Below are 14,647 nucleotides of genomic sequence, written 5' to 3'. Positions count from 1 at the left end.
AGGGTTTAGAAAGGAGATAACTCAGGGTTAAGCGCAGTGTGAAAAGCCCTAGAGTTAATGTTTCCAGTTCTGGTTTAAATTTAAAAATTAAAATCAATAATCACAATCAAGTAGTTGTGTTCTTCTTTTTAGATAATCTAGTGTGACAACTTACCCGCTGATGGGGCAAATGGTCACAAGTGAACATTTTCTATTCAACAGTCTACAACTCTGTAATGTGATAAAATATGAAAATGTAATGAATGCAACATATGTGCCCAAGACTTCCTTCTTTCATTTGGTATGAGCTTTATACCATTGTGATGTATGGTGCTCAGTAAATGTTAGACAGTGTGACAACTTACCCCTCTCTCCCCTATATAATCCAAACACCTGCTGTTAATAAACACAATCACTGAAGAAAAGATTCATAACAAGAAGTCACCCTAAAAGTGATAAATTTTACATTTAGCTTGACACTTGACTTCTTGTTTTTACAACAGCCAAAATGATATTGTTTACTTGCTAATATTAGTACCGCTATCTAACCTTTTTCCCCATCATGGGTGTGCTTGGCTATTTTTAAGCTTAATTTTGTACTCATAAAGCAATACTCCAACCAAATATACTCCAAACTTTCAGGAATCGCGTGAGTCCAAGATGGCGTTGTTACCAGAAGCTAGTTCCCTTTCGAGGGAACTTCAACGCTGCGTCAGAGCTGACGCTATGGGGAACGCCTACAGCGTGACGGCGTCTGAGTATGTATATCAAATTCGACCAATGGTTGGGCGTTACGTCATAGACGGAAGCCAGAGAGCATAAAAATGGGGGAAAGGAACGGCCACTTTATCTGGCATATGCCGAAGCGTGTGTACAGGCACGCTGGAAGTATGGCCAGGGAGACGCAGCGTCTCGTTCCCTTCTCAGGAAACAAGGGTTAAAACGTAACCAGAGACGTTATAGACCAATTTAGACTAGACGTCACAGTTACGTCACTGCAAGCTGCACGCGCAATGCGGTTGCAGAAAAACAGTGGAAATGAATTAGACACGAGTGAAAAGAGCAAGATAACTCACTAGAAAATGTCCTGTTGTGCCGTTAAGTGTCAGAATAAGAATGCCAAAAAAGATGGCTTTCATTTTTATATATACCATCGTCGAAGACATCATTTGAAGATAAACGTAGGTGTTTATGATTACAATAAGCCCTTAAACGGACAGAATGGAGCAAGGAAATCATCTGGAAATCTTTTAATAATTAGAATAGAAAATAAGTAGAGAAGATGTCCGGTGTTCTGTCGAAGTCTGTTCCCTCCATGTGTTTCTTATTATTTCTTTTATTTTCCTTATATCTTAGCTTATGTCTTCTTCCTGTTTGTTCTAAAATTATTATGTTTACATACTTAATAAATATATAAATATAGCACACACACACGATGTAAAGTGTTATTAATATATAAACAGGCCTTTTTAATGTATGTTTAAACATAATACTTTTATAATAGTTTTAGAACAAACACGTAAGATAAATATAAGGAAAAATAATAGAAAACAGGAAAATTATGAAATATTTAATAAACGCTATTATATATAATACATGATAGTATTGCTTTTACATTTACTTTAGCGATTCAGACTGTAAAAATTATTGATTTAGCAGAAAAGAACAATACATATACATTACATTCATGCATATCAGTAGCCAAGCCATTTAAACTTTTTATCTATCTAAAAAATAAACGTAACGTGATTAAAACGCTATAAGAAACATTGCACTTAAGGGAAACATAGGGGAATCAGACTTCGACAGAACACCGGATCCATAAAAATCACGGTTTAATGCTAAAACACTTCACAACCCTACTGCAGAGCAGTCACTTTCTGCAACCAGTTTGGCTCCGCCCACAATAAAAGTCATTTCTGTTTGCAAACAGGAAATTGGTCTATTAAAGTTTATAAAGTGTGAAACATGGATGTTTTTCTTACAAATTCGCATCGATTACCTGCAAAAGATCTTTATTAACCCATTGGAGCCATGTGGATTACCTCTGTAAAGGATGAATGCACTTTTTTGGGGCTAAAGTCAGAAGTTGTTCCCTGATCCATGTTTTCTACCCTTATAAAGCAAGAACATTACTAAAATAACTCCAAATGTGTTCTTTTGAAAGATGATGGACATATGTATCTCGGTTTGTTTGAGGGTGTGTGAATCATGGAAGTAATTTTGATATTTGGCTGGAGTATCCCTTTAACCCCATAATACAGCAGTGTCATGGTGGTTTCATACCAAAAAATGACTGATTCAGGGTGATTTTTAAAACTCTGGGTATGAATTATTAAAAGGTATACAGATAACACATATGCTTTAAATACCTTAGCTTTATAGACAAATACTCAAAATCCTAAAAACAAATTTTATGCTTTAACCTGGAATTCACAGACATCAGCATCTCATCCTTAATTGACTATTTTAGGAATAACAAGTGTACTCAAAGCAAGAAAGAAGACAGTTTCGTATGTATGTTACTTTAATAGGTGTTTAAAGAATAACATTTGCGTCAGCAGACAGTGTAATGACATAAGACTGGGTGAGAAGGGCAATGGCGAAGGTTTCCCTCTCTACACATGGGGTTCAATAAGGCAAGGCTGCATCAACAACTGGGCTGTAACAATCAGATCCATACATTGCATCATACAGTACTAGTGACAATAATCAGATCGAGCACACGAGAGGAATAAACTCCTCAGAGAAATCAGAACAGGATCTCAAGAGTAAGCTTTTAAAGAGACAACGCCACAACTGCATCTTAAGCCATGAACTTACATTCATGTAAAGGATCATCATTTATGCCGGGTGCATATTTAGGTAATTAAGACTAAAAACTCGTGGAAGGTGCGATCGCAGCTATTGCGTATTTCTAGCCTAAAAGCTGATGTCACATAGGAAGGTGTTATGGTTACCCTCATGAGATCCGAACGTATACTGCGCACTACAGAGGTCAGGGTGTGTATCTGGAAGTTTATACAAATTATTCACTTATAGAAGCAGCCTAGATAGAATTTCTCCATATAAAGCCACCGCATACAGAAAGACTGAATTGGAATTAGAAAAATACAGGTACAAAATTACATTCAAGAGACAATCTAGCACAAAAGGGTCATATCTTTATAGCTAATATAGGAATTTCTGTTTTAATAGAGGCATTTTGCTTAGAGGCAACTTCTAATAGAAAAAGTGTGGTGGACTTCATGACAGGGGCATTATGGGATAGATATAAATCAAAATCTATAGATGCATCATGCTAGGTGTTATCATTTAACGCATTCAATTTCTCACTAGCAATGACAATTTGTTAAAATACAACAACTTCCCCTCTCAATTTACACGAGGGGTCGGTTAAAGGGATAGTTTAGCCATAAATGAAAATTTTGTCATCATTTACTCAACCTATTGTTGTTATAAACCTGTATGTGTTTTTTTATTCTGTTGAACACAAAAGAAGATATTATGATAAATGATCAGCGGTACCCATTTGTATGTTTCTCTGACTATGGAAGTCAATGGGTACCATCACCTGTAGGGCTGACGGATCACAAAACTCACGGTTCGGATCACATTACGGTTTTAGAGGCACGGATCGGATCATTTTTCAGATCAGTTAAAAAAAAGGGTTGGAAAAAAGTAATAATTATAAATAAAGAAATTACAAACATTTATAAAAAAGAACATAGTTGCACATTAAGTAACTTCTTAAATTAGCATTAGGTACAGAAATCAAATTAAATAAATAATAATACTGTCTTTATTGTACGAATTAAATATTATTATTATTATTTTTTAGAGCCGCAGACATGATTTTCTCTCTGTCTTGGGTTGTTTGATTAACATTAATGATACAGACTTAAGTAGGTTAATTGAGGTTACTGTCTCTTTAAGAACAAATAAGCACAGACTGGTTTCCAACTCTATAATTCACTTAAGACATAAACAAATGTTTTTATTAGAAAAAGAATACTGTGAGATCAATTTGTGTGTATGTGCCCTGTCAAAAATAGAAAGATTTTATGTTGGCTTACTTTTTGAAAAGCGTCTCTCCGTATATGCACTACTTAGGGCACTTAAACGCATGCACACACACAGGCGGAGGGCGAATTCCAAACGGCGCTTCAGGAAGATAATAAACAGTCACTCCACATAAAACTTACGTTGTTTTTCATTGCTCTATCCAGGATGATTACTGATCTTACTTTTTGAAACACGTCTCTCCGTATATACACTATTGAGGGCACTTAAACGCATGCACACACACAGGCGGAGGGCGAATTCCAAGCGGCGCTTCAGGAAGATAATAAACAGTCACTCCACATAAAACTTACGTTGTTTTTTATTGCTCTATCCAGGATTATTACTGACTAGAGCTGGACCGGACACATTAAACCGCATGTGCGTACAGAAATCTTCTCACTTTAGCACCTTTTTGCAGGTAAATTGTTTTAAATCACTTGTTAACATTTGCAAGCATTAGAAATGTTAACATTTGCAAGCATTAGAAACACGTGCAAATGATAAACGTTCCCTATTTAAATTTGCATATTAATCGGCGAATCGCACGCGAGCCAAACCATAGGTCTGCGATCCATCACACCACTAATCAATGTCGTTTTTTATCTTCTTTTGAGTTCAACATAATAAATTAATGCATACAGGTTTAAAACAACATAAGGTAAATGGACAAAATTGTCATTTTTGGGTGAACTATCTCTTTAAAAATGACATTCATGAGAGGGACACTGGCGAGATGGGAAGATCAATCTTTAAAGGGATAGCTCATTGAAAAATAATAATCTTCCTTTTGAAGTCTGCAGAAGAAATGTTAGGTAGGATGTCCAAACTTCTTTCCTTTATACAAAATGAACCAGGAATTATGACCATCCAGCTACAAAAATAACAAGAAATATGCAGTCCTATGCACTACATTTGTCTTTAAAAGTCATGTGACAGCTTTGCGTAAGATCCGTTGCTTGTTCACTTATACGTTTTAAAAAGCCCAGCGTTAACTTCTGCAAACCGCACAGGAAAGAAATCGTGTGGGTGAAGAAATGACACCCTGATTTTATTGTGAACTATGCCTTAAAGAAGGTGATGGTGTTTTGGTATGGGTTTAAGGTGCAAATATTGTCATCCTAAAATAGGCATTAAAAAGTTGTCAACATTTTGCACAGGATACTACAGAGGAAAACATTAGAAGAATTAGTTGTGCTGATAAAATTACATTTGAAACCTGAAGACGGGTCCACTGGTTTAGCGCAGTGGATTAAGCCTGACTTTCTTTCCCTTAGACTATTTTCGCTTTTCTTTGGCAAACGTCTGCGAGAAAAAAACGCGAGTATGGTAAATCTCCTGATTGCTGGGAAGAACTTAACTTGTGTCACGTCTGAGGCGCGTTACACGCGACGGAAGACGTCTTACGGTTACGTCCTGAAAATAACATATATTCATCCTTTGAGGAAACAGATCAAAGCTAATAGACCTCGATCAGGGCAGACACCATGTTTAAGGTTACGTGAATGAAAATGAGGCTGAGGGATAGTCTGTTTAAAATCTGATTGGTCGGTACAAAGCAATGATATCCCTGTGTCAGCATGGGTTTAGTCCGGGCATTCCGGTTTCCTCCCAGAATCCAAAGACAAGCAAGTTAGATCAACTGGAGATGCCAAATTCTCCCTTTTCATTTAATGGCTTTAAGAAGAAATAAATATCTGACATTTTCTGGAATTTATAAACATTTCTTGAAATAATGAAACTGCATGTCTATCCCTCATAGCCTGCTTTCAATCATGCAACTTTAACCTTAACTAAAACGTGGGTAGGTTAACGATCATACTGACACATTTCAAACAGTCTATAATCACAATCCACTGATTTCAACACAGCTGAGCAGGAAGTTTAATATCTTTTCATTTATAATACTTTTACCCTGCTAGTATACACTTCTAAAGTTTTGTTAGCAGGGCCATACAGGTGATTTATAAAATTTGAATAGCTTCATAAAATCACATTTAAAAAAAGTGATTAGGTCCTGACTGATCAGGTAAACATCATCAATATGTCTCACAACTGCCTCAGGCACAAATACAGCCTATAAGCTTGCTATTACTTAAAATACACTGAGGTTTAAACCCTTGGCTTAGATTAAATGCCTCTATTGTATAAATAACAGGAACGGGAAACATTCAGACATAGATCATCTCGCGACCGCCACGCACACCAGACGCAGGCCATATATGTGGCAATGAGCTGCCACGCACGTGCACTTCCACAAGCAGGAAACTAATGGTCTAGAGGCGGTGCATCTATCTCAGTGCTTGTTGGCTTAACAGGTAAGCATAGGTATATATACACAGATATTTGTATATGAGCTTTTGACAACAGTCTCGATCCAGTACAGCGAATCTCGGGAAAGGCCGAGGTTTTTAAAACCGAACAAAAGCGAGGAAAACGAACCTTACACGAGGTGCTCTACGGAATTAAATACAGTATTTTCTCGAAAAAGTAAAAAAGAAACCTTATTAGATATAAGTTCGTAAATTCACAGATAATATTATTTATAGAAGGAAAATCTGTTACTTTAAAAGCGAAACGAACGAAAGAATAAAGATACAAAAATGGAAAAAGCACGACTGTAACAGCAGACTAATGTTTCATGATCTGGCTTATAGATTTCCTTCATTTATCTCATCTAGACTCCCCGGGATCTCAGGAGGCTTTTAGGAAGCGAAATCTGAGGTTCAAAGCAGCCCAAGAACACAGAGAGCTGATGAGTTCTGCCCCCCCCCAAAAAAATCATTTTTAAAGTAGTATTTTTATCTGGTTTTCCAGTCTAATCTAAACCTTATAGAAATAGACGACGGTTTCAGCAGCAACATTTACAAATGGCTTTTGTGGCCCAAACTTCTGGTAGGCTAACTGTGGGTTCACACCAGAAGAGAGTTAAACGATTTGCACGAGTAGATTACGTACAAAGTCAATGCAAAGACGCGATCAGACGCGTACTCGCGTGGGGCGATGCGAATGACGCGATATGGGCGGCGCGTTTGTCGCGAAAACACGCGCTATTCACCTCAAACGCATCTTCGTCCAAGTTAAAAATATGAAGTTACGCAATGTTAAGTCAATGTAAAGACGCAGTGATACGCATCTGGAGGTCTTGCGGCACAAATTAGGCATTTAGCGCGGCGCGATACACGGGATTCCACCTCATTCGCACGAACTAGCATGAATTGAGCGTTGCCGCGGCAAACGCGCGAGTTGAACAATTTTAACTTTGGCAGAAAAACGTGCCCCGTTAACCAATCAGGAGCTTGCTCTAGTAGTGACGTTATTACAGGAAGCAAGCGAAGTTGCAGAAGCCCCTCCCATGACGCGAATTTCCGCGTGAATGTCTTGATGACTAGAATTTCACGCGCGAATGAAGCGAGTAAACTCAAAATGTTGAAGCGGCAAACTAGACGCGGTAGATGCGAATTTGACACCTCAACATGGCTGATGTGAACCCACGGTAAAGCAATAAATCAATAACAAAATAATTTCTTCAGAGTAGATTAAAAATAACCAATAAATTAGCATAATTAAAGCATATCTAAGCTAACATTACTGTGTAAAATTAATGTATAAAACGTTAGCTACAGATCACAAATTCTTGCCTGGCTGTCAAGCAGGGATCCATGCTGTCTCGTCTTGCATAAACATTTTTATTTTCAACCAGATATTTGTTCCAAAAGTCAGTTTAGCTACTAACCAGATTGCTAAACAAATAAAAACCAGAAGGTAACATTGGGCCAGGTGCGTAACCGTGGCAACGCCCGCGTGTCTGTTGAAACCGTCTTTTAATTAGCTTATAAGGAGGTTAAGTGGAAAACGAGACAAAAATACTGATAAGGAAAATGATTTTTAACACTCCACCAACGCAGACACACAGCACACATTCTGGCTCAAAGACCAGACCAAGTCCCAGACTGGGTCTGACTCACAAGATGAGCCATTTCATAACATGCTATGCTGGCACTCCCACGATTCAGGAACCTCTCTACATCAATCCCGGTTTTCATTTTCCCTCCAAATCACTCTTACCATGTGCTTGAATGGACTAAACTATAAGCTGGAATGGCACCTGCAGCCTCGGGTATCGAGGGCTGAGGATCTCAGTGATTACACAAAAGCTCATTTGAGATCAAAACTAATACAAAAACAAAACAAAAAAATTGCTATTACATGTCAACTAAAAGCCTTGTCTACTGTAGCTAAAAATTAGTGCAGTGTCTATTATTAAACTATATTAGAGAGGCGTAGCACTCGTTTGGATTAGCCAGCAAGACGCTACACACTGCGGTAAGGTCAAGTATTGACATAAAATGCATTTTTTCGTTCAAGTATCGCAACACTGCTCCAATAACCAGGCCCATAGGAATCTGTGCGCAAAAAACTGGAATGAGAGTCTAAGAGTTTGTGAGTTTGCTTATGAAATACCTCAGCTAATTTAATTAGCATGAAAAGCGATGAAAGCGCAACACTCTCACTTTTGATTTCCCCACAAATAGAAAATGAAAAAAAGGCCACCAGATTCCACTTGGGCCTACAAATAATATAAAAAGCAGAAAGCGCCAGGGTGTCGAGATCTTAAAAGGTTCGACTGGCTTTCCATCAGATGATTCAGTCAGTAAGAGTGGGCACGTTTGAGACCACAGAGATTTGCGCACAAACATCCGGCTCCCCTAGTGAAACACTGCTGCGTGAGAATCAAAGGTGGTTTGCCTCTGACTGCCTCTCACCTACACAGGCACCAAACGCATTGAGGGTCACTGATTGAAAGAAAGAGGCATCTAGGCATTGACTGTTCATTGTGTACGTGTGACGGTGGGACTGATCTGTGCAAAGAACAAAATCGAACAGGGTGAGGTATAAAGCTGAGGTCGGGCAGTTAATAAACCAACACTCACTCTCTTTCTGTCTCACAGATTTAGAGCAGGAAAAGGGGACAGGAAGCCGCAAAATTTCCTTTTGAGACAAAGTCGATGTTTGTGCATTGCAGCTAGCCAGAAACGAAAAAATAAAAAACAGAAAGAAAGACAGAGAGAGCGAGCATGTGCTTCAAATGCACTTTTTGTAGGCAAAACTTGACCTTAAAATAGTAGCCATTTCTTGCAGATTGTTAAGTCTGATTACTGGTCCGAAGCCAACAAAGGTTCGAGGCCCAGACTTGGCTCCCTCAGGGGGTGAGAGGGAGGGTGGGTAAGGGTGCAAGGTAAAGACTTCTGGGATAAAGCATCTTCATCCATCTCAGAGCTTGCTTAATCCATTTGCAGTCTTTCTCTCTTTCCCTCTATCCCCCTGGCATCAGGGGGCCCGAGGTCAAAATTGGGGCCTCGGCATGTCCGTACACAGGCCAAAAACCAGGTTTGATCCAGCGTGGTCCAAGTTGAGACCTCACTGGTCCGCACAGGAAATCAGCACCGGGGCCATGTCCTTCACTTGACCTTCAGTGCCAATCCCTACAGCACGCTGGGCTCTGGAACGCAGACACAGGGGTGTATTACTAACAGACATACAACCACAAAAAAGCCAGTGGTTCTTAACTGGTGGGTTGCTGCTTATGACAAGTGGCAAGTTTGATAAAAAATAAACACAAGCACCATACGTTCCAATAGAGCTTGACAGTATTTTGCAGCCACATTAGAAATATAGCTAATAATATTGCAATATCATTTTGTTTAGTTTTTTCTATTTAGCTCAGGTACAGTTTATGATAAAAGGATAAAAAATCTGGGGCCCTAAAGCATTTGAGAACTACTGAACGAGATTTTGTAGGTGTACCTGTGCACATTCTCCATGGCCGCAACCTCTGCGAGGGCCGCTAAGCTGAAGAAGGTCGGGAGGCTGCCGGACGTATCTGCCCTGTCCTCTTCCTCTGATCTGGGGTCAGTGTAGCAGGCCCCCCTATTGCATAATGTCTCTTGAGTGAATGGCTTTTCATCCTGATTCTTGGTCTGATCCTTAGTTTTTTCCTCTGCAGAAATAGAGAACGTTTAACCAATGAAACATACATAAAAATGTGTGCTTTGTAACAATTATGTTTTCTAACAAAACTTTATGAAGTGGCTGTTCCAGAACTGCAGTTGTTACCGGGACTGTTGCAGTTTTTAAGGTGTTCTGTGGGTTGTTATGGTGTTGTTTTGGTGTACTGCAGGTCATTAGTATGGTGCAAGAGTGTTCTGTGGGTTTTTAGGGTGTTGCTATGGTGTTCTGTGGGTTATTAGGGTGTTGCTATGATGTTCTGTGGGTCATTAGGGTGTTGTTTGGGTGTACTGCAGGTTATCAGGATGGTGCTAGAGTGTTCTGTGGGTTATTAGGGTGTTGCTATGGTGTTCTGTGGGTTATTACGGTGTTGCTTGGGTGTTCTACATGTTATTAGGGTGTTGCTAGGGTGTTCTTTGGGTTATTAGGGTGCTGCTTGGATGTTCTGTGGGTTATAAGGGTGTTGCTGGGGTGTTCTGTGGGTTATTAGGGTGTTGCTGGGGTGTTCTGAGGGTTATAAGAGTGTTGTTTGGGTGTTCTGTGGGTTATTAGGGTGTTGTTTGGGTGTACTGCAGGTTATTTGGATAGTGCTAGAGTGTTCTGTGGGTTATTAGGGTGTTGCTATGGTGTTATGTGGGTTATTAGGGTGTTGCTATGGTGTTCTACAGGTTATTAGGGTGTTGCTAGGGTGCTCTGTGGGTTATTAGGGTGTTGTTTGGGTGTACTGCAGGTTATTAGGATGGTGCTAGAGTGTTCTGTGGGTTATTAGGGTGTTGCTTGGTGTTCTGTGGGTTATTAGAGTGTTGTTTGGGTGTTTTGCAGGTTATTATGATGATGCTAGAGTGTTCTTTGGGTTATTAGGGTGCTGCTTGGATGTTCTGTGGGTTATAAGGGTGTTGCTGGGGTGTTCTGTGGGTTATTAGGGTGTTGCTGGGGTGTTCTGAGGGTTATAAGAGTGTTGTTTGGGTGTTCTGTGGGTCATTAGGGTGTTGCTTGGGTGTTTTGCAGGTTATTAGGATGATGCTAGAGTGTTCTTTGGGTTATTAGGGTGTTGCTATGGTGTTCTGTGGGTTATTACGGTGTTGCTTGGGTGTTCTACAGGTTATTAGGGTGTTGCTAGGGTGCTCTGTGGGTTATTAGGGTGTTGTTTGGGTGTACTGCAGGTTATTAGGATGGTGCTAGAGTGTTCTGTGGGTTATTAGGGTGTTGCTTGGTGTTCTGTGGGTTATTAGAGTGTTGTTTGGGTGTTTTGCAGGTTATTAGGATGATGCTAGAGTGTTCTGTGGGTTATTAGGGTGTTGCTATGGTGTTCTGTGGGTTATTACGGTGTTGCTTGGGTGTTCTACAGGTTATAAGGGTGTTGCTAGGGTGCTCTGTGGGTTATTAGGGTGCTGCTTGGATGTTCTGTGGGTTATAAGGGTGTTGCTGGGGTGTTCTGTGGGTCATTAGGGTGTTGTTTGGGTGTACTGCAGGTTATCAGGATGGTGCTAGCTAGAGTGTTCTGTGGGTTATTAGGGTGTTGCTATGGTGTTCTGTGGGTTATTACGGTGATGTTTGGGTGTTCTAGAGGTTATTAGGGTGTTGCTAGGGTGTTCTTTGGGTTATTAGGGTGCTGCTTGGATGTTCTGTGGGTTATAAGGGTGTTGCTGGGGTGTTCTGTGGGTTAAAAGGGTGTTTCTGTGGTTTTCTGTGGGTTGTAAGGGTGTTGTTTGGGTGTTCTGTGGGTTATTAGGGTGTTGTTTGGGTGTACTGCAGGTTATTTGGATAGTGCTAGAGTGTTCTGTGGGTTATTAGGGTGTTGCTATGGTGTTCTGTGGGTTATTAGGGTGTTGCTGGGGTGTTCTGTGGGTCATTAGGGTGTTGTTTGGGTGTTTTGCAGGTTATTAGGATGGTGCTAGAGTGTTCTGTGGGTTATTAGGGTGTTGCTATGGTGTTCTGTGGGTTATTACGGTGTTGCTTGGGTGTTCTACAGGTTATTAGGGTGTTGCTAGGGTGTTCTTTGGGTTATTAGGGTGCTGCTTGTATGTTCTGTGGGTTATAAGGGTGTTGCTGGGGTGTTCTGTGGGTTATAAGGGTGTTGTGTGGGTGTTCTGTGGGTTATTAGGGTGTTGTTTGGGTGTACTGCAGGTTATTTGGATAGTGCTAGAGTGTTCTGTGGGTTATTAGGGTGATGCTATGGTGTTCTGTGGGTTATTACGGTGTTGCTTGGGTGTTCTACAGGTTATTAGGGTGTTGCTAGGGTGTTCTTTGGGTTATTAGGGTGCTGCTTGTATGTTCTGTGGGTTATAAGGGTGTTGCTGGGGTGTTCTGTGGGTTATAAGGGTGTTGTGTGGGTGTTCTGTGGGTTATTAGGGTGTTGTTTGGGTGTACTGCAGGTTATTTGGATAGTGCTAGAGTGTTCTGTGGGTTATTAGGGTGATGCTATGGTGTTCTGTGGGTTATTAGGGTGTTGCTATGGTGTTCTGTGGGTCATTGGGGTGTTGTTTGGGTGTTTTGCAGGTTATTAGGATGGTGCTAGAGTGTTCTGTGGGTTATTAGGGTGTTGCTATGGTGTTCTGTGGGTTATTACGGTGTTGCTTGGGTGTTCTACAGGTTATTAGGGTGTTGCTAGGGTGTTCTGTGGGTTATTAGGGTGTTGCTAGGGTGTTTTGTAGGTTATTAGGCTGTTGCTTGGATGTTCTGTTGGTTATTAGGGTGTTGCTGGGGTGTTCTGTGGGTTATTAGGGTGTTGTTTGGATGTTCTGTTGGTTATTCAGATGTTGCTTGAGTGTTCTACATGTTATTAGGGTGTTGCTAAGGTGGTTCTTTTGCTTTTTAGGGTGTTGCTAGTAGGGATGGGCGATATGACCTAATTAAAAAAATGTATTGCTGTAATTTCAGTTGTTTGTTGCGGTGACGATACAAATGGGGATAAATTATTCTATTCTGTAAAATATCAGATTATATTACGTGTAAGTTGTGTTCCAGTGACTGTGCTGAAAAACATCACACAACAACAATTACACAATAATAATTCAAATCAATTACAAGTTTAAAATGCAAACACAGATTCTGTATTTATTTATACTCTCATGGTGCAAAAAAAGTGCAAACAGGAAAAGTAACAATCACCATGTCTTAACAAACATGTTAAAGTAACCTGATAAAGAAGTTCAGTGTGAAACTCAAGTCAATAGTCCCTTTCACACATACAGTCTTTACTGGTAATTAACTGCTAAACCGCAGTTAACAGGTCATGTGTGAACAGAACCTTTCTGGTAAATCAGTACTCCCAAAGACAGGTTGTAAGATTACCAGTGCTGTGTGAACGAAAAATCTAGGATTACCGGCATTTAGAACAGACGACGTCAGACCGCCCTGACAGCCTCGGGCCAATCAGAACGTTTTTATACAGATGACGCGTTTACCCCCACACACAGGTTCTGTTTGACACCGCCTAACGCAATGTTGTTTGGTCACGAGCAACTTCGCCACGTCAGCGTTTGCAACAGATGTGAAAACAACAAAATACGTACCGTGGATATTAAGTCATAAACCGCCATTGTTTACAAATACGTCACAGGTAACTTCCGCTTTTTCTCAGAGTTTACCGATATTTTGATACTGATGTGTGAATGATGTCTTACTGGTAAAAAGACGGAACGTCACTGCCTGTGTTAACAGCATATTTTTGTATTTACTGGTAAATTCATTCTGGTAAATTCATGGTAATAACAAACACCTCCTCAGCCTGACGTCCGCCTTCCGCCACGCTTGTTTTCACTCCGCACGTGAACAGTGGGACACGCACAAACTACGTCGTCAACTAGACTTATCGTTATTACCGCGAGGATAAATTTTAGCGGTATATCGCAAACAATAAGATATCGCCCATCCCTAGTTGCTAGGTTCTGTGGCTTATTAGGGTGTTGCTTGGGTGTTCTGTGGGTTAAAATTGTGTTGCTTGGGTGTTCTGTTGGTTATTAGGGTGTTGCTAAGGTGGTTCTGTGGCTTATTAGGGGTGTTGCTTGGGTGTTCTGTGGGTTAAAATTGTGTTGCTTGGGTGTTCTGTTGGTTATTAGGGTGTTGCTAAGGTGGTTCTGTGGCTTATTAGGGGTGTTGCTTGGGTGTTCTGTGGGTTATAAGGGTGTTGGCTAGGGTGTTCTGTGGGTTATTAGGCTGTTCTGCAGTTTATTATGGTGTTGCTAGTGTGTTCTTATTAGGGTGTTCCTATGGTGTTTGGAAGGTAATAGGGTGTTTATGGGTCATAAGGGTGTTGCTAGGGTATTTGGGGGATATTAGGGTATTGCTGGAGTGTTCTGTGGGCTATTAGGATGTTGCTAGGGTGTTCTTATTAGGGTGTTTGGAAGGTAATAGGGTGTTTATGGGTCATAAGGGTGTTGCTAGGGTATTTGGGGGATATTAGGGTATTGCTGGAGTGTTCTGTGGGCCATTAGGATGTTGCTAGGGTGTTTAGGGGTATTAAAGTGTTCCAAGGGTGCTCTGTGTGTGTTCTTTGGGTTATTAAGGTGTTGCTAAGATGTTTATGGGGGTTAGGCAGGTGCTAGGGTGTTCTGTGTGTTATTAGGGTGTTCCACAGTTTATAAGGGTGTTGCTA

At 40.4% G+C, this 14,647-nt stretch overlaps 1 protein-coding gene across 7 annotated transcripts in view; it reads right to left on the bottom strand.

Annotated features, from left to right (window-relative positions):
* Nucleotides 1-2,488: 2,488 nt before the first annotated feature.
* The window catches only part of bbx (BBX high mobility group box domain containing), a 43,541-nt gene continuing 31,382 nt past the window's right edge, over nucleotides 2,489-14,647 (bottom strand). For all 7 annotated transcript variants that reach the window (XM_065258707.2, XM_065258722.2, XM_065258715.2 and 4 more), the window contains 2 exons: nucleotides 9,850-10,042; nucleotides 2,489-9,544 (listed from right to left, as the gene is read on the bottom strand). In XM_065258707.2, the coding sequence (XP_065114779.1) occupies nucleotides 9,463-9,544; nucleotides 9,850-10,042 (275 nt within the window). In that variant the 3' untranslated portion in view covers nucleotides 2,489-9,462. The remainder of the gene's footprint in view (nucleotides 9,545-9,849; nucleotides 10,043-14,647) is intronic.

This window comes from Paramisgurnus dabryanus, chromosome 10 (genome assembly GCF_030506205.2).
Source record: "Paramisgurnus dabryanus chromosome 10, PD_genome_1.1, whole genome shotgun sequence".
NCBI lineage: Eukaryota > Metazoa > Chordata > Actinopteri > Cypriniformes > Cobitidae > Paramisgurnus > Paramisgurnus dabryanus.
The sequence above is the reverse complement of the archived record's forward strand: the minus strand, read 5'-3'. Positions and strand labels throughout refer to the sequence as shown.